Genomic DNA, 21,020 nt, shown 5'->3' with positions numbered 1-21,020 from the left:
TGTAAAGGAAATAATTATAGGAGTTTATGATGACTTAGGAGCAGGAACTGGCTGGAACTGGTAGACAGAAACTGAAGGATAAATACATGTGTCCTAACCTATTTATTAGGCAATTACTCTGAAAACTAACCTAGGATGTGGCTCACTATGATTTCAAAGAGTTGGTATAGCTGTCTCCAAGTTGTCCAGTCATCACAAAGCCTTTGCTAGTCTTCTTTTTCACCTGATTTTCAGTTTATCGAATCTTTCTGTAAACTACCAAACTGGTCAATTTAGAAGTTTTCACAACAAGACCAGAAACATGCTTTTAATCAGATGCAGAGTCATTTAATGTTTTGGATCAGAGTGCGGCTGGGGTGGGCGTAGGGGTGGGGCTTGAGATATTCACCAAGTAACATGATCCAGCCTGAAGACTGTCCTCTGATGGAAAAACCAGCAGACTACCAGCTTGGTCTTCAGTAAGAGGTGCTTCTTTATTCTTGCTCTTTCCACTGCATTTAATTCACTAACTCCACTGCACTCCATATTCACAGACACTGTTTGAAATACTTATACATTTAATCTAAAAATTCATATGTAAAGTCACTAACAGAAAGGGTAGATTCTTGACTGAGCAAATATGATTGAGCTTGTGCTTCTAAGCACAAGAATCAAGGTGATTTGTATGTGGACATGGGTGGTGAATGTGATCCATACAGGTGGTAACCACAGCTCTGATAGAAACGGTGAAATTATTCCAGCTCGGCAGACAGGGAGACAGAGAGTAAGGGTAGAGATGGAGGTTGGCTGGTGGATTAGTGATGAAACATTGAAGCAGTTCATGTCTAATTGCCTCGTCTTTCTTAAGAGCATATGAAGTAAGATTATTGGTTGAGAGTTTGGGGGTGGGGCAGAAGTGAGTCATAAAGAAGAGTTCATGCTCAAGAAAGAGAAAATGATTTGAAATAGTTCTATCAAAGAAGGAAAGCCATCTCCCAGGTGAAGGGGTGGGGAGGCCAGAAATTACTGTTGGATCTTTTGAAATTTAGGGTCATGAATTTTCCAAGAGAGTCAGTCATTCGGTTTTTGGTTTTTGTTTCCTGCAGTAACCTTGAGGTTAGAGGCTGTGTGTAGCTGGGTTAAGCGCATCTAGGATATTTTATTTTTTTATTTTTATTTTTTTCATCTAGGATATTTTAAAGTGACAAATTGAAAGCTGGGAGGTGAAGGAGCTGAGGGTACTTGCAAGTGAATAATTTAGGGTGGGTGATCAATAAAGAGCATATGAGCCACAGAAAGACATGCAGCACAGTGAGAAAGTCTTAAAAGCAGTATGTTAAAGGTTTTGATAGGATTGCAGGTTACTTAATTGGAGGTGCTGGAATAAATGGCTAGGAAGAATAGGGGTAATTTTCCATAGCAGGTATGGTGGAAATTATAACTTTTAAAGTGATGTGTATTTTGGAATGAAACCTATCTACAAAAATGGAGTGGAGACTGTGGATGGCTGAAGATTGGAGGAAGATTATAGGAGGTGAAGACATGAGTATGGTTTGAAACAAAGTGCTGTATTGAGTTTGGAAGAAGGCACCATAGTTTTTTTAAATGTGTTCGTAATGTATATGCATGCATACGTGTATGTGCACACACATATCTGTATTTTTGTTGGTGTTCAGTCTCTCAGTCATGTCCACCTCTTTGTACCTCCGTGGACTGTAGCACACCAGGCTTCTCTGACCTTCACCAACTCTCAGAGCTTGCCCAAACTCATATCCATTGAGATGGTGATGCCATCCAACCATCTCATCCTCTGTCGTCCCCTTCTCCGCCTGCCTTCAATCTTTCCCAGCATCAGGGTCTTTTCCACTGAGTGTGTATAACTGAGTGTGTGTAACTGTGAATATAATGGTACTCAACTGTGTATATTGAGATCCCTCAGTCTAGGCTATTTATCCACTTGGGAGATATTTGTTTAAGTTATTTATTAGGAAGAAAAGGCTGCAGGCGGGGAGAGCTGCCAGTAGAAACTGACCTTTGAACGGATATCTAAAGGGCAAGTAGAAGTTAGCAGAGTGACAGAAAGGGTCAAGGGTAGTCCAGGCAGAAAACACCCCTGCGAGTCTCCTGAGAATCGAAGGACAGCTTGGCCCCCTCCGAAGGTGGAGGAGGTTGGTTTGGCCACAATGCCGAGGGCCCAGCAGGAGGTGAGGCTGCAGACAGTCAGGGCTGCCTCCCGAGAGGCTTCCTGCGCTGTGCGGATGCTGGGTCCTTCCTGACAAGGACGGGGAGCTGCCAGAAACCGGAGAGAAGTTCTAGAAGGATTAGAGCAAGTGAGATTGAAGGTAAAGAGGCCAGTGCTGATGTTTTCAAGTGAGAAGTGAAAGTGTCCTAAGCAGGAGGAGAGAAACGCAGAAGGATTTGAGAGCTTCACCCGGAGACATGACAGCTCTTGCCAACTGATTAGCTACCAGGAGGGAGAGGAGAAGAGAGTGTGGAGGTCTTAAAGAAATGAAGTGTTGATTATGCAAAGCATGAGCCAAGTCATCTGTGCATGCTTTATCGTGGGGGAGAATTGACTTCGGGTCATTTAAAATAATTTAACATTTTTGTTTTGCCATATGGAGAATGGCCAATATCTGTACGGTGCTTTTAACTTATAAAAGAACAAACCATACATTTTTTACTATCTAGCACCTCTTCACTGGGAAACATATTCTGTTATATAATTGCATATGTTCAAATTCACCATGTCGAAGTACTTAAGACCTGAATAGTTAAAAAAAAAAAAAAAAGATCAGGGACAAACATTGGGACCTTAGGGAATATATGTAAATTTCACAAAACTTAAAGAAATTATTTTCTTTACAGAATATCTTATGCTACAATAATAAACTGAACTAGTGATTACATTTTAAAAGGTGTTTTCTTTCTATTTCTTTCCTTCAGAGACTTCCTTCTTATAGGAGCTGGAGGACACAGCATATTGGGAACCAAGAAGAAAATAAGAGTAAAAACAGGAATTCTAACATCATTCCATGTATGCAGTTTATTTTTACCTTTTGTGTCATGGTGAAGTTCTTTGAATTTGTTTAATGTGAGACATACACGCAAACCTTTGGGAAGCAACTTTTCAACATTTGCTTGACAGTAGAGAGTAGTTATAGGTTTTTTGAATTTTAGTTGCAGCAAATACATTGAACCCCGACTTGGGAGGAGAGACTGTAGCCAGTGTTTTCTTAGTTCAGAAATGGGTTTTCAGAAAGACGCAACCTCTTAAGCTGGGGAAAGGGCAAGTTCTCTTTACAGCTTGCCTCTCATCTTCAGTTTATTGCAGTTATTTACTCCAGGGTAATTGCCAAGTAGCAAAGTTACATCCTTTTGTTCCCTTTATGCTTTCTGTTTATCCCATCCTTATATCAGGGAGGTTAAAAGTAGGCAGGAAATATACTATAAACTCTTGATCATCACGTTTAACAGATCAAAACATGCATCTTTTGCTATTTAAGTATATTGATAAGACCATACCTATACAACTATAATTTTATTCAGTTGCTAAATAAATATTCATACACTAAAACTAACATGGAGAAAATATAACCCAAGATAGACAACCCAATAAATTGGATCAATGCATGGTTGATTAATTTCTGAAGAGGTCCTTATGAATACAGCTTAAAAAATGGAATTGATGGTGATATAACTAATCAGATCCTTTGATCAGGTTATTTTAAATTAAAGAAATTGAGTAACAGCAAGAAATTGTGGACTAAATACTTTTCTCGATGAAATAATTATTTATCTGAGGTACTCATTTAATTAAGCTTGCTAATTTACTGTTAATAAGATATAATTGAAACATTAGGTTTTACCTAAGGTATGTATTTTATTAACTTACAGATGTATTTTTAAAACTTTTATCCATCAGATTGATGCTATTTCATGGAAAACTGAAGTATATGTATCAAATATTGAATAATCATATGGAAGATTATGACATAGAGTTGTGTCCTATGTTTTTTCCTGAGACTTTCTTGGGATCGATCACCTTTCTATTAGAGTTTTAAAAAATAATTTGTTAATCAATGAGAATGGAACAGGATCTCATTCCATGTAGATCAATATGTATACATAATGCGATCTGTCACTTCTAAATGACTTTCTGGGTTCCACGTGACAGTCAAGCAGAGATTTATTTATTTTTTAAATCAAATTTAAGCTTTATTTTTATTTTGCACAGATGACTTTAACAGAGTGGCCCTGAAACATGAGCTGGAAACAAGCAAGGAGAGTGAGCAAGACTCGGATGAGTCCTCTGATGATGACAGTGACTCGGAAGAGATAAGCAGATACATCAATGCCTCCTTTGTCATGGTAAGTCCTCACCATTCCCAAACCCAACCTGAGGTCCACCTCTAAAAAAATATGCGTATGTTCTTATGGCCATGCACTAAGTGATTTTATAAAAGAAGGATGAACTTGACCATATCTATGTATTCACTGAAATGAAAGTCATTTCCATTTGTAATACTATATCTTAACTTATTGCAATACTTAGATGTTAAAGCCTAATGAATTGATGCAAAACAATACTATTAGTTACAATTTATGACAAATAGAACTATAATATAATTTGAAAAATAATGAAATTTCAGCAAAAGCAAATATTTGAAAATGTTTATATATACTCAGATACCCATATTGCCAGCAGATCCAAGTTTGCATATTTGTATAGTTAAAAACTTTTCATTCCGATTTTCTGAATATTTAAGTGAGTCTGTATCACATACCTTTTTTTTTTTTTTTTAAGTATACTGAGAATTTAAGCAAGGAACTTCAAGTAATTCAGTAAATAGTTTTTGCATATTCACTAAGCTGAGGTTATTTCTTTTCCCAATTTTCTTAAAGTACATATTCATAGAATATGAGTTATAGGATAGCAGAAGAATGCTGTCTGAGCTTAGTCACTCAGTCGTGTCTGTCTCTTTGTGACCCCATTGACTGTAGCCTGCCTGGTTCCTCTGTCCATGGGGTTTCCCCAGGCAAGAATCCTGGAATGGGTTGCCATACCTGCCTCCAGGGCGTCTTCCCAACCCAGGTGTTGAACCTAGGTTTCCTGCATTGTGGGCTGATTCTGAGCTACCAGGAAGCCCAAGAATCCTGGAGTGGCTAGCCTATCCCTTCTCCAGGGGATCTTCCCAACCCAGGAATCGAACTGGAGTCTCCTGCACTGCAGGCCGGCAGAGTCTTTACCAGCTGAGCTACCAGGGGTCTCTAGCAGAGAAATATATAAACATAAATTAGAGACATGATGAAGACAATTTTGAAATGCTTATGCTTTTTAAAAAATGATCACATTAAGTTTTTCAAAGGAAAAAATGGTATTTTTTGAGGGAAAAATTTGTTAGTTTTCTAAAATAATGTCTTCTAAACTTGATTTTACATTAGTAGCCAAGTATTATCATTAACTAATATCTTTTATAGAGACATCACATTGTTTTTTGGGCCTAAGAATCTGTCACTTTCTAAAAAAACTGAAGTATAGTTGCTTTACAATGTTGTGTTAATATCTGCTGTATAGCAAAGTGATTCAATTACACACACACACACACACACACACACACATATATATGTACACATTCTTTATTATATTCTTTTCCATTATGGTTCATCACAGGATGGGACCTCAGAATCTTAGTATTTTTATGTGACAGCTCTGACATCAGGTTAAGCGGCTCTCTTTCCCCATGGTTGCTTTAGGAATCCACTATTCCCTCAGCAGCAGCAGTAGCCAGGTCTCAATTTTTTCTCTGTTTAAAGAGTTACTGGAAGCCTGAAATGATGATCGCAACTCAGGGACCGCTGAAAGAGACCATCGGTGACTTCTGGCAGATGGTCTTCCAGAGAAGAGTCAAGGTGATCGTCATGCTGACGGAGCTGAAGAGTGGAGACCAGGTTTGTGCTTTTGAGAATCTCTTCTTTCGGGTCTTCCTGTCATAAAATCTGATCCTTCTTTCCTGGATCACTTCCTGGGTGGATCTCTGTATCCCAGTCGCTGTGATCCTCCTGTCACGTGGTTCCATTTGTTCATTCTCCCTGTTCTCCATCCAAGCGCTGGCCTCCGGAGTTTTCACCTGGGTTCTGACCATTTCTCCTGTTTGCCTCCCCCAGCCCCTGCCAGCTCTGCCCACTGTTCACAGATTGATTGTCTAACAATGCACAGCAACCCTGAGCCTCCCTCTGCTAAACACAGCGGACCGTGTGAGCAGGGGGCTGGTGAGAACCTACTGTATAGCACAAAGGGAAAAAAAAAGGTACAATTTGTTTGTAGGACATGCATTAAGTAAAACTTAAAATGCATTCCAGTATGCAGTGAAAGTGTCCAGCTCTTTGCAACCCCATGAACTGTAGCCCGCCAGTCTCCTGTCCTTGGATTTCTCAGGCGAGAATACTGGAGTGGGTGGCCATTCCCTTCTCCAGGGGATCTTCTCGACCCAGGGATCGAACCCGGGTCTCCCGCATTGCAGGCGGATTCGTTAGTGTCTGAGTCACCGGGAAAGCCTGCAGTAGGTACAGACACACCTGCTTGATGCCACTTGTACAAGGTACCGAGAATGGCCACTTTCATAGAGTCGGAAAGTATATTGGTAGGTGCCAAGGCTGGGGTGGGTGTAGGAGGTGGGGAAGGGAATGGAGACTTAGTGTTTAATGGGGACAGAATTTCAGCTTAGGAAAGTGAAAAACTGGGGAGATGGATGATGGTGAGAACTGCACAACAGATTGAACCATGCAGTTAGATATGGTTAGGATACTACGTTTTAGATTATGTGCCTTTTACCACACAGACATGCATACAACAACCACATCTTTATTCTATTTTTTTTTTTTTTTTTTTTTTTGCAGGATAGAAACCCACCTCTTTGGTCTGACATTTAAGACCATTAATAATCAGACCCAATGTATCTTTCCATTTCTTTATGCTTTTACGTTTTCCACACTTTCCACTCTGGACAAGTAGAGTTATTGACTGAATCTTAACACAGCATTTGTATTCTCCTCACTGAGCCTTAATTTTCTGACACTCCATGTATCTAAATGTGCCCTCTCTTCCCATTTTGATTCTATTCTTCTAGAAAGATAAAACTCCTAAAAAAACATATCTAAATCCCATCTTCTTTATATCCATGTAATAGTTACTGTCATAAAATTCTATAGTTGGAGTTGAACCTTGGACCTAATTTGATCTTCTGCCTAATGCCTGTTACATATATTTGAGCCTCTTCTTAATACAACAAGTTATCAAGATTTTCCTGGCAGTACATCTTAGTTTTTAGCACCTAACACTTTATCTGACATATGTTAAAGCTTATTTAATGAATGTTCTCATAAGTATGCTCTTAGGCTATATGTATGTATTCTTTTTCTCTCTCTTTTCCCTTCTCCCCTACCCTCGTGCATAGAAAATAGTTCTTTTTTATGTTTTTCTTTTTTTCATTTTCCATTTGTTTCTTTTCAAAAGCTTTAATTGGAGGATAATTGCTTTACAAGGCTGCGTCCGCTTCTGCTGTGCCCGTGAATCAGCTGTGAGGACACATGTATCCTCTTCTTGAGCCTCCATGCCCACCCGCCGTCACCCCCCTAGGTCATCACAGAGCATCGGGCTGAGCTCCCTATTATCCAGCAGCTCCCCACTAGCTCTTTTATGTTTTTTTTTTCTTCTTTTCTTTTCCTTTAAGGCATGGGATTCTAGTAATCTTTTCCTTCATCTAAATTGGGGAGGCCAGGGAATGGAACAGGGCCTCGGACAGGAATGCCTATCGTGGTCAGCAGCTGTGAGTCTGTAGTCAGTGGATATCATTTGAGGAAGGAGCAGGTGCTCCTGTGACCCACGTGTTCTTCAGGCTGACCCTTTCCTCAGACAGTCAGCTGACACAGACAAGATAGAGACGAAGCTTCCAAAGGTGCCGTCTCTTTCCCCCGGACCCCCGCAGGGACAGGGAGACCTGAGTTCTTGGAGGAGTCATGACCACACCAGCCCAGTCCATCCTTTTTGAAAAGGTGGTGGTGAGGCACGGAAAGATGGGAAAAGCGAAGCTGGGACCCAGCCTGGGGTGGCAGAGCCGTGCCTGTGGCGCGCTGGGCACCTTGGCTCTCCCTGGCTTCCTTGCACAAGCCAGCCCCACGTATCCCTTGGGTGGGTGTCCAGCATACTTCCAATAGGTTTTAGATTTTTATGAAGAGGACTCAGTTTGCAGCACAGTTAGTCATTTCACATTTAACAGAGCAGAGTGAAGAAGAGAGAGAAAGAGGACCGAGTCAGAGCCGAGGGGAGAGCGCTGGCGCTCCGAGTGTGTTGCCAAGCTGACAGGGCCCCTGGGCAGCTGATGCTGAGTCACGTTCCTTCTCATCTAGGAAGCCTGTGCTCAGTACTGGGAGGAAGGGAAGCAAACCTACGGAGATGTGGAAGTTCACATGAAGGACACCAACAAATCTTCAGCGTACACCGTCCGTGCCTTTGAACTGAGACATTCCAAGGTACACGCTCAATTTCAGGAGTATGTGTCTTTGGTGTAATTGATCTGGTTGAAAAACTAAGATGCCTTGCTCTATGAGAGCGAAGCAACTCTCTATATAATGTTTTCAGGATGAGCTTTTTTAATGATTTAAATGAAAGTAACTGGGAGGGAAAAGTAACAATCAACTTATCGAATGCACTGAGTTTCTCCCTTGAATTCATGTTCCCTCCCCTGGTTTTAGAGGAAAGATCCACGAACGGTGTACCAGTACCAATTTAATAACTGGAATGGGGAAGAGCTGCCCGCAGAACCCAAAGAATTGGTCTTGATGATCCAGAATCTCAAACAAAAACTTCCCAAGAAGAATTCTGCCGAAGGGAATAAACATCACAGGAATGTGCCTCTTCTCGTCCACTGCAGGTCGGTGGGGTTTCACGGGATATGTGCTGAACCCACATCCTGCTTGATCTCTTGGCTCACACCTCCTGTTAAAGGCGATTTCTCCTAATAGTTAAAAATGCACAACTGCAGTGGAAGCCTCTTAGGGAGTCAGTCACTCTCTCCCTTGTGTTCCAGCAGCATAACTATTGTGGAAATGCAGTAGAAATAATTATATTTTAGTGCAGTAATGTTAGGTTATGAGTCCCTTAATATCAGTGGTATGCAATCCCTGACTCAGTGCCTAATGCTGAACCCAGAATGTCACCTGTCCTGAATGAATGAATGAATGGAAACATGCGTGGACAGATGGATGGATAGATGTTACATTTTATTTCTGCCTTTATAAGGGCATTGAGCCACTCTATTAGTTGTCAGTAGAATGTTGTTTTGCCTCCAATACATATATCTTAAGTTATTTATTAACTGAAATCTCATGCTTAGCAACTTTGATTTGAAACCCATCACCTGACTCCCTAAATAGAGCCCCAAAGGCAAAGATTTTAATAATATGCATAATAATACTTGATTTTATTTAATTTATGTTATGCAGACACTTAAGTTTCATCTGTGATAGGTCTCCACCTTAAATAAGAGGTTTTAAAGAAGGATGAATGATATAAACTATTTACATAAAATATTACACTAAATTAGAAATTAAAATAGTAAAGTAAGGTGAGAAATATAAATCTAGTGAAGTGCTTAAAAGAAATGAGGCTTTCTATGAAAGCCTCATTATTATTATTAGAATTGCATACACTGCAACCAAGCCCTTAAACAAATACTACTTTTTGGCATATATTTGAGTTTTCAAAGGTAAAATTTACATGGAAAGAAAACTGAAGAAGGAAAGTTTAGTATTTAAAACTGTATGTGTTTCTTAGGGAACGGATGAATATCTACTGTACATTCCTTGGTTACATGCCTCTCACAGTTTGATAAGTGATTTGGCTGCCTTCTCCTTAATGAATAATTTCACTAGGTATCCTTTTTCTATTGGTGCAGAATTGTTAATGCTTGTGAAAAAAAAAAGCACTAGAGAGGTGGAAGAGAGGAGAGAAAGCAAATGGTTTAGTAATTTATAGAATGTCAGGTCCAGTTTTTCTGGTTTCATCTGTTTCTAGCCATGCCTGTATCTTCCCTTAATTTCAGTATTTTCATCTATCAAATTGGCTTTATGATATTTATCTTAACAACTTAAGATATAAATTAAAGTGCATGGTAATCAGTAAAGTTCTAAACAGGAGAAAGTATATTTTTAAAGTCTAAGTTTTTAAACTAAAGGACTATTATATTCCCAGGTTGAAAAAGTTTGCATAAAACATGCATTTAGCAGAAGCGTTCTGCTCTTGAGATACTGGAATAAAATAATTATAGCGAACCTGAAGCAAAGAGTGTATTCTTATCTCTGTCTTTTGATTTTTATCCCAATATCACTTTCTCCATAAAATGTAGAATTTTTAAAATCTTTTCTTTCTTTTATAGAGATGGATCTCAGCAAACAGGAATATTTTGCGCGTTGTTCAACCTCTTGGAAAGCGCTGACACAGAAGAAGTGGTAGATGTGTTTCAAGCTGTGAAGTCGCTCCGCAAAACTCGGCCAGGAATGATCCCCACCTTGGTACGTGTGCATCAGTGCTTTTAACGTGCTTTCGCCTTTGTACTTCTCTCTCCTTCCACCCCATCCCCCTCCTCTCATCCTCTCTTTTCTGTTATTTCTTTTCTATTTGCTTTTCTAGTCTTCTCTTTTAAAATCGCATTTTACATGGTGGGTCACATGGGATTGTTATCAGTATAAATAAGAGACCTAATGGGAGTTTGCTAGCGATGTGTGGTGGGGGTTCATGAAGAACACTTTTTTTAAAAGCTCATGAACCCCCCCAACCCCTCCACTTTCAATCTTGTACCAATTTGTGTTGCGGTGTCGCAAACTGCCCGCGGCATTTAGAGACTGAAGAAAGGTGGCATTTTTATAATTCAATCATCTGATCAGCTGAGTGGTCCTGCTGCCCATGCCAGGCTCAGCCAGCCCGGGCCAGGCCCCCTCGTGTGTCTGCTGCTGCTGGTGTGTCCACTGGGATTTGGCTTGTCCAAAGGGACCTCTTGAGCCCCTGGGCTGGCAGTTGGCTGGCATTTAGCTGTGGCAACAGGGGTGTGTGGATCACATGTCTCTTCTGGTCCAGACATGTTCCCTCCCCATAAAGGCAATGGAGTTCCTCGAGGCAGAGCGAGACCCCTGGGGGCCCAGGCTGGGGGCTGGTGCGTGTTTTCCCCTGCATTTTGTTAGCTGAACAAGTCACAAGGCCAGCTCAGGTGTAGGGGTGGGATAGACTCACCTTTTGTCCAGAGGGCCTGCAAAGTCAGTTTCCCGAGAGGTGTGGATGCAACCGAAAGTGAGGTCTGGCTACTCTCCACTCAGGTGCAATAAAGAGGCTGGGCTGGTGGGAAGGAGAGTGTGCTTTATCTTGGATGCTGGCGGGTGGGGCAGCGGGGAGGTGCACGCCTGTCCAAAGCCGACTCCCCCGCTCCGCTGACAATCAGAGGGCAAGGGCTTTTCTAGGCTGAGGGTGGGGACTGCACGCAGACGCAGCACAGCCAGCCCTCACAGGTGTCTTCAGACTGGTCACTGGTGGTCTGACCAGCATCGCCTTGATTGTTTTAAATGCAGTTAGTCTTCAGTTCCATGGTTGATTTCTTCCCGTTTCTCTGAGGCCAGTTCTCAGAATTGTGGCAGCTTCCATTGTGGCTAAAGTCCGGTTATCCCGTGGTTAGCTTCTCCACCTGGCGGGGGAGTCAGTGTCTATAGGACAGCTCACAGGATGTGGCTCAGAGTATCCTCTACAGCCCTTGACGAGGAACTAAACGTCCTTGACTGTGCTTGACCGCATTGTTGTTATTTGGTCTCCTCTGACTGTTTTCCTTTGTTGCCCACTTCTCTGATTAGACTTCTTCTTTGACTAAGGGTTTCCCACAGACCAAGGGCAAGCAGAGGACCGGGGTCGGGGGTGGGGGTCCTGCTCTGCTTCATGGGTGCAGAGAGGCTGTTGAGTGAGCATTGTCCCAATCCACCCAAGTTGTGTCCTGAGTGTGGAGACCACAGATGATGGTCTGGGAGTCAGTCACTCATCACAGTGCAGACTTAACCACTCACTCAAACTCTGGCAGCTCTTGCTTGTGCATGACCTCGACCTTGCATGTATTGATATTAAAAGTATACCAAGTGCCTACTATGTGCTTTTGCCATTAAGAGACTCACTGTTTAATGTGAGGAAAAGGCAGACAGATACTCAGCAATGTCGTAAGTGAAATGACAGAGAAATTATTAGGTGGCACGGTGGTAAAGAGTCCACCAGCAAGTGCAGGAGATGCAAGAGACCTGGGTTTGATCCCTGGATCAGGAAGATCTGCTGGAGAAGGACATGGCTACCCATTTCTTCTCCATTCTTGCCTAGAAATTTCCGTGGACTGATGAGCCTGGCGGGCTACAGTCCCGCAAAGAGTTGGACACAGTTGAGTGACTGAACACATGAGTGAAATGACAGAGATCACTAGAACATGAATGAGGGCACTGAATTTAACCCGAGGGGCTCAGACTGGCTTCCTGAAAGACTCTGGATCGTATGCTAAGTGATATGTAGGCATGAACCAAGAGAATGGGCATCCAAAATGGGTTCCTTTGCAAAAGCTTAGGAATAGGATGCCCCCATATGGCCTGCGAGGGGACCAAACACAGATTTGGCATGGCTACAAGGTCAGTCCTTTAGAACCCTAAGAAGAGTGAGTCATTTGAAACAATCTTTTTATGAAAACACATGGGAATAGTTTTCTGTTACCCAGAGTCTTCCACAAGTAAATGATTAAGTCTTGTTCATTTTCATCTGATGTAAAAGAGAAGAAAAAAGGACATAAACCTCTTTTGTGTAATCCCTGGCTTCTTCTCTTTGCTAGGAGCAATACCAATTCCTGTATGATGTCATTGCTAGCACCTATCCCGCCCAGAATGGACAAGTAAAGAAAAGCAAGCATCCAGAAGATAAGGTTGAATTTGATAACGAGGTGGACAAAGCTAAGCCGGATGCTAACTGCACAAGCCCCGTGGAGGCCCTGGAGAAGACTCCGGAAGGAGAGAAAGAGGCTGGAGGTGCCAAACCCACGGAAGGTGCTGAGGGGCCGGAGCATGCTGCCAATGGTCCCGCGAGTCCGGTTGTAACTCAGAGTGCATAGGAAAGACAGACGTGGGGCGGCTCCAAACCCCAGGTTCAAGGTAGTTTCTACTTTTCTAGAACTATCGAGGCAAAGTAGATACACAGTGAATTCACAAAGGGCGTGGACTGGTCTTTGTGGGAAGTTTTTGTTTTACAACTGTAGAAAAATATTTAAGACAGTTTTGCTGAAGCGTTTTTGTACAGTCTTATGCTTATTTTAAGTTTTATCCATCTCTGTCGGCCAGCAAGAAGCAGCTTCTTTGTAGTCTGTGTGTGTGTGTGTGTGTGTGTGTGTGTGTGTGTGTAAGAGACAGACAGACGCGGGGAGTGAGTGCGAGGAGGATGCTTTCAAGTAAATCTAAGCGCTCTGAGAAACTTTGCCATTTTGTTTTTGAAGAAAAATGACAATATTTTGTCCCTGAAATATTAACTTTGCTCAAAGGTTATATTTTTTTTAAATCATAAATTGTGTGTGCTGCCAGTAAGAAGGACATGTACATTTCTAGAGTGACCTCAAGATGGCCTCCTTGTCCTGCTGAAATGCATCTTATGATTTCCTATTTTGCTGCCAGAAATAGACATAAAAATAGAATGTGTGTACTACAGGGAAGTTAACTAAATTAACATTTGGAAATCTTATATTCCATATGTTAGCATTTAGTCCAATATTTCAGGCTTATTTAATCTAATTTAAAATTTCAAGAAAGCCTATCTTGTTATCTTCATATGGTGTTTATAATTCTGTAGCACAGATTATTCTCTGTATAATATGTGAAATTCATTGCTTGATACTTTTGACCCAAAACTATATGTTTGCTACAATTGAGCTTCAATAAACATCTTTATATAAATGTAATGTGTATTCAATCCTTAAGACAAAAGTGGGGTCATTAGAATGTGCTAAATATTTACATATGAAGCCTAACATACCTATTTTTATGGAATAAGACATTGATAGGAGGTAGATAATATTGCATATGCAGTTTGTTCTTATCTTTCACTGAAATGCATTTACTTTCTCAAATATTTAGACTACCTTTTACCATGAATTGATAACAGCAACCACAATAAAATTCAACTATTATCTTTTTTTGTATACAATGTATTGAGTGTCACACGTTCATATATGAACTATCTAAGCATGTATTAAAATATAGGCTTTTTGCAATTAACATTTGTGTAACAACTTTATAGATCTCATTTTATAAAAGATCTATAGTCTAATAATTGTTTGGGATCTGAAAAAAATTCCAGAAGAGGTAACAAAGGAAACCTTTTTATTGAATTCTGCATCAGTTTGTTACATTGGCCACAGACTGCCTCTAAGTTGGCTTGGTTTGCTATATCTTCACTCTCTTGACTAAGTTTAGTGTCTCAACTATGCATTTTCAATTGCTTTCCATTCAACTCACATTTGTCTTAGGTTCAGCCTTCTAATTCTTTTATTACTATACACACAAAATTAGCAATAAATCTTTACCTTATTTTATAGTACTGTGCCACTGACTTATGAGAAGTGAATTTTAGAATGAAGCAAGTTTCTAATTTACATTGTTTGGTTACTAATGAAAAAAGAGGTTTTAGGAGTCAGCAGCTATGAGCTCCAGAAGGAAAGAAAACTGGCCTTCACTTCTTTCATTCAAACTCTGGGCCTCAGTTTCTCTAACAGAAAGTTGATCAGTTGCCATTTACACTACGGGTATAGTTAAATTTTAGAGGTTTTTTTTTTTTTTTTTAGAGATTTCAGCTGCAAGTAACATCTTCAAAATGTGAATGTTGTGTGTTTAAATGTATATTTTCCACTTGAGTCTATCCTTTTGGGAAAACACAAAATAAATACTTAGATAATACAGCAATAGTAATTTCTATTATCAATAGTTTAACAGAAGCAAACTAGAAACATGTTTTTCTTGGGCACACGAGAAGTCGCGGTAAAGGATGAGCTGGTAGAGTGGTCAGACAGAAGCTCCATTACTCCTAAGATGTTAACATTTCATTATGAAAAATGAATCTTTGCAGAAAAGAAATATACATTTTAAGCAAAGATAAAACTGTGTGAAATATTAGCCGAATGTCTTTGCAATGATACTTTTTTAAATGTAAGCTTTTAGCTTTTACTCAAACTGTAACACTTAACAGGGCTTCACCAGTGGCTCAGACAGGAAAGAATCTGCCTGCCTTGTGGGAGACCTAGATGGCTTTTAGAACTCTAATACTTACACAGTGATACTTTCATATCAATTTTTGTTCTTGCTAAAACATTGCATATGAAGCTTATTATTTCTTATAACTAATTAGAACTGATCTTTTTAATTTAGTTTTTAATTTACTCTGGAGATTTGTTATAAAATGTTCTTATAGCACTTTATTGGGTCCAAGAAAGTGGGTGGTAATTGCCCTGGCTAATTGCAACAAATCTCTTGATATTAAGACCTTCAAAATGCACAACTTCAAAGGAAAAGATTATCTGTTAAAATGAGTAGAAAAGGCTATGCTTTCATTCTCTTATACAAATTTCACAGTTGAAAGGGTCTAAGGGTTCTCCAAAAAATATGTTCAAATTTGTGATTTTTTCCATTTCCTATTTCAGGTGAAAAGATTTATTCTGCTAAAGGTCCATTTTCTATAGGCCTTCTTTTGTAAAGTGTTGGTTGCTCAGTCATGCCTGACTTTTTGTGACCTCATGGACTATAGCCCGCCAGGCTCCTCTCTTCATGGAATTCCCTAGACAAGAATCCTGGAGTGGGTAGCCATTCCCTTCTCCCGAGGATCTTCCCAACCCAGGGGTCAAACCCAGGTCTTTTGCTTTGCAGGTAGATTCTTTACCATCTGAGCCAACAGGGAAGACCCTTCTTTTGCAAACCTCTTTACATTTTCTTGGATCAACACTAATCTAATCAAGGGGGTATACATCCTGTATCACTTCTTAATAAGTAGAAATTTTACTACTATAATAACATTTATTGAGGTGTAATTCATGACAAGCATTTTATTTATTTTATCTGCATTTGTTTCTCTAGATAAATTTTATGCAGCACATGCTCATAATATCTCCAGTTTATAGATGAAGAGTTGAGCCTTCGATAAGTTAGGTGCCTGGCCTGTTATAACACGTTTGGCAAATGATAGACATAGGGTTTAACTAGCTCTTCCTGGCATCATAGTCTGTGTTCTGCCCTTCTGCCTTCCCGGGTATTAACTTTGTTCATATGTTTTGAAAAATCAGTGGAAAAAGCAGTCTAAACTTATTTGCTGTCTTTATCCCATGATTAAAACAAAAACAAAAACAAAATCATGTGAAATATATGGCTCTCTCAACATGCTGTACAATGTAGTAAGCTTAGCTGAACTCATAACATTGAAATTATTATCCAAAACAAACACACTCTTAAACATCCCTGGGAAAGGATTGTCCTCATAATGCATATAAACAAAGATCACCTCACCACCAGAGTGAGTGCCAGGAAAGAAAAGCCACCAATAAATCGCAAATGTCATTGTTCCATTGTCTCTCAGTTTGGTAATCAGAACAAGTTCTTACTGTTTAGATCACATTTCAGTATGTTTGTCAGACGACCCATCAGTCAGTATTTGAAGCACGTTAACAGAGCACCGTAAAATGCAGACCACATTTATGGGGATTATGACTCATTCCCCGTCTCCGGTGAGCGAGTCCAAGGGAGCTTGGCTCTTCTGACCTGTTGTTCAGTCACTACGTGTGTCCTTCTCTTTGTGACCCCATGGACTGCAGCACATCAGGTGTCTCTGTCCTTCACTATCTCCCAGAGTTTGCTTAAATTCACATCCATTGAGTTGGTGATGCCATCCAACCATCTCATCCTCGGCCACTCCCTTCTCCTCCTGCCCTAATCTTTTCCAGCATCAGGGTCTTTTCCAAAGACTGTTTGATCCATCAAGAAAGCCCTGCCAATGACCTAAACTTAGGTCTGACTTAAACTGTCCCCAAACTTAGGATGCCAGGGATCTGGGAGTAGGCTTCCTCTGTAAAAGAACACAGGAATTTCCCTCTAGAAAAACCAGGGCTTTCTTGATTCATATGTTCCTTTTAACCATAGTGTAATTGGGACCTCTGGGATGTTATATTTAATTTCCCTTGAAAGGAGAAATTGGACTTGCTAGAACTTCTTAGGTATAATAAACCCCACCAAGAGAGGCTGATGACCTGTCAAAGAATAAAAATATCCTCTTGAGTTTTTATGGATTGCATGATGTTACCACACTCTCTCTGTAAGATGGGGAGAAGGTTAGACAGTACAGAGGGAAAGAGTCTGTGCCCTGCCAATATTTCAAATGAAAGATGGGATGGAGTTGAGTTGCCCACAGGACTTGCCCCCACTGGTTAACATGGGCTCATGGAAGGGGTTTCCTCAAGATGTGCTTAGATAACTGCAGACTGAGAATTTTTCCTGGCAATTCATAATTTAGATTTTTCATCAGTTCAGACTAAATCATCCCTCATAAATTATGTTGCATGACTTTTGTCACATGTTACAAGTTGTAACAGAAAGTAGAGAATTGAATTAGTACGTTTATAAGAGATTGACACATAATAAATCCCTTTATAAGGGGGTTTCCATTTATATTTAATCATTATAAAGACGGGGATAGAAAGCAGGATATGCAGAAGATTTAAAGCTAAAAGTTGGGTATTTGTCATAATTTGGGGGTAGTGGTGGGATGAATTGGGAGATTGGGATTGATGTATAAAATAGATAACTAATACAAATGAAATAGATAACTAAGGAGCACTTACTGTATAGGACAAGGGACTCTATTCAATGCTCTGTGGTAGGAAGGAAATATAAAAAAGAGGGAGTATATGTATATGCATAGCTGATTTACTTTGCTATGCAGTAGAAACTAACACAACATTGTGAAACAACTAAAGTCCAATAAAAATTATACAAAAATAAAGATGTAAAAAAAAAAAAAACTTACTCAACAGCCATCTAGTATCTGCTTTGAGTTACTTTGGATTGACTCAGCAGATAACCTCCCATTGTTTCTCATGCATTGTAGTGGGTCTTCATAGACAATAGCAAAGAACAGTTAGCCAGCTATATAAGGCAATGCTCTGCGGAACATCTTAGCAATGGTTATTTTTACATTTTTTAAAACGTGTTTTTCTCCCTCCTACACTATTGTGTCCCTGACGATGCACTCTGATTAGGTTACTTTAAATTTACTTTAAATTAGGTTATTTAAATCTTTAATAACTCATTAGATCTTTGTCCTAGAATCTTCATCATGATGTTCTTCCACACTATTTTGGAATGTCTAATGATCCTAAAGAACTCGATGTCCCTCTTGGAGACTCAAGTACACCACCACCACACGTGACCACAGTTAGTTTCACATCCAGGAAATACTTTGTCTCGGCAGCCAGGGTCATGTGAGTTGTGAAAGAAAGGACATAGCGATGATATAAAAGCAGTACACTTACATCTGGATTTTTCAGTGTGTGTGCAAGCATGTGGGTTTCCCTTAATATAGTCTAGCATTTCTCATCTGAGCTCACAGTTGGTTTTAGTTTTATAAAATGACTTCTTAAATGAAACAAGTTATTTCTGTAAATAAAACAGGCTTTGGCAGTATTCTCTTTGTTTAGAGTAGCATTAAATCATGGAAGTCAAATTTCTCTTTGATGAGAGTCAGTGGTAAATAAACTCTATTTGTTCTTGCAAGAAGTAGCAAAATATTTATTCACAATTTAAATACAGGAAGTTAAAAAAGGTCAAAATCAGTGACAAGTTTAGTCAAATTACTAAAATCCACTGTTTCTTTCTACAGATTTTTATGGTGTATTTTAATCCAATGCCCTGTAGTCGTTCAGAGAACATGCAAATTTCAGAAACAAAATCAGCTCTAAATTTATACAATGTTAAAGGAAGAGATTAATTTTATTTAGCATTGCAAGATGACATACTTTGTAAATAATTCATTATTTAACATCGTTCTACATTAACATATTTTTCATGTGGAGATTTACATATAAGATATCTTTCTAGGAATATTATCTGAGATTTGTGTTTTATGTAGCAGCTAAAATTATTACAAGTGCAAGACATGTTTTGATATGAATTTTTACAAGAGAAAAAAAAAAAGAACTGGGAACGGTCTGGAATTTCCTGGGAGAGCCCGCGTCCGAGTCCTCCCTCTGCACTCACTTCACATGCTTGTCTGAAGCATCACCAGTTCCTGCCACCACCTTGGCCACCAGACCGCCTACCCTCAGTTCCGTTCAGTTCAGTTCAGTTGCTCAGTCGTGTCTGACTCTTTGCCACCCCATGGACTGTGGCACACCAGGCTTCCCTGTCCATCACCAACTCCCGGAGCTTACTCAGACTCATGCCCATCGAGTCGGTGATGCCATCCAACCAGCTCATCCTCTGTCGTCCCCTTCTCCTCCTGCCTTCAATCTTTCCCAGCATCAGGGTCTTTTCCAAGGAATCAGTTCTTCACATCAGATGGCCAAAGTATTGGAGTTTCAGCTTCAGCATCAGTCCATCCAATGAATATTTAGGACTGATCTCTTTTAGGATGGACTGGTTAGATCTCCTTGCAGTCCAAGGGACTCTAAGAGTCTCCTCCAACACCATAGTTCAAAAGCATCAATTCTTTGGTGCTCAGCTTTCTTTATAGTCCAACTCTCACATCCACACGTGACCACTGGAAAAACCATAGCTTTGACTAGACAGACCTTTGTCAGCACAGTAATGTCCCTTCTTTTTAATATGCTGTCTAGGTTGGTCATAGCTTTTCTTCCAAGAAGCAAGCGTCTTTTAATTTCAGACCTCTTACCCTACTGAAGGCAACAGCTCCCCACTCCAGTCCTCTTGCCTGGAAAGTACCATGGACGGAGGAGCCTGGTGGGCTTCAGTCCACGGGGTCGCTAAGAGTCAGACACGACTGAGCGACTTCACTTCACTCACCCTACTGACAATTAACTCTGAATTGGTCCAATTTCTCCTATCTCTGTTCCCACTTCCATTCTTACAACTTCTCAGCTTAGAACTACTATTACTTTTAAAAGCTTATCACCAACAGTGTAGGAGGGGTCCCTTTTTCTCCACCCTCTTCAATATTTATTAGGTGTAGACTTTCTGATGAAGGCCGTTCTGATGGGTACGAGGTGGTACTTCCTTGTGGCTTGATTTACGTTTCTCCAATGACTAGAGATGTAAGTTGGTACAGCCACTATAGAGAGCAGCTTGGCGCTTTCTTAAAAAGTTAAAAACAGAGTTCCCATATGATCCCGCAATCTCACTCCTGGCCACATGTCTGGAGAAAACCATATTTCAAAAAGATACACACACACTAGGGTTCATTGTAGCATTATTTACAATAGCCAAGACGTGGAAGCAACAACCTAAGCGACCAACAGAGGAATGGATAAGGAAGATGCAATACAGGGCTTCCCTTGTGGCTCAGAGTAAAGACTCCGGCTGGCAATGCAGGAGACGTGGGTTCAATCCCTGATCGGGAAGATCTCACATGCCATGGAGCAGTGAAGCCTGTTCACCGCAACTGCCGAGACTGTGCCCCAGAGCCCAGGAGCCCTATGACAAGAGGAGCACTTCTCACTGCAAGGAGAAGCCAGCACACCGCAGCTGGCGAGCAGCCCCCAGTTGCCACAACTAGAGAAAAGCTCGTGCGGCAATGAAGACCCAGCACAGCCAAAAACAAAGGTAAAATTTGAAAAAAGAAGAGATGTGGTACCTAAACATAGACAATGGAATACTACTCAGTCATATAAAGAGAATGAAATAAAGATTATCATACTAAGTGAAGTAAGTCAAACAAAGACAAATACCTATGATATCATTTAAATGTGGAACCTAAAAAAATAATACAAATGTACTTA

At 40.3% G+C, this 21,020-nt stretch overlaps 1 protein-coding gene across 7 annotated transcripts in view; it reads left to right on the top strand.

The window, feature by feature from the left end:
* PTPRC (protein tyrosine phosphatase receptor type C) overlaps positions 1-13,991 on the top strand; it is a 121,336-nt gene extending 107,345 nt beyond the window's left edge. For all 7 annotated transcript variants that reach the window (XM_070473832.1, XM_070473831.1, XM_020910043.2 and 4 more), the window contains 7 exons: positions 2,926-3,016; positions 4,217-4,350; positions 5,797-5,931; positions 8,389-8,511; positions 8,734-8,912; positions 10,416-10,551; positions 12,879-13,991. In XM_070473832.1, the coding sequence (XP_070329933.1) occupies positions 2,926-3,016; positions 4,217-4,350; positions 5,797-5,931; positions 8,389-8,511; positions 8,734-8,912; positions 10,416-10,551; positions 12,879-13,154 (1,074 nt within the window). In that variant the 3' untranslated portion in view covers positions 13,155-13,991. The remainder of the gene's footprint in view (positions 1-2,925; positions 3,017-4,216; positions 4,351-5,796; positions 5,932-8,388; positions 8,512-8,733; positions 8,913-10,415; positions 10,552-12,878) is intronic.
* The last annotated feature ends 7,029 nt before the right edge of the window (positions 13,992-21,020 follow it).

Source organism: Odocoileus virginianus, chromosome 11, assembly GCF_023699985.2.
Source record: "Odocoileus virginianus isolate 20LAN1187 ecotype Illinois chromosome 11, Ovbor_1.2, whole genome shotgun sequence".
NCBI lineage: Eukaryota > Metazoa > Chordata > Mammalia > Artiodactyla > Cervidae > Odocoileus > Odocoileus virginianus.
The sequence above is the reverse complement of the archived record's forward strand: the minus strand, read 5'-3'. Positions and strand labels throughout refer to the sequence as shown.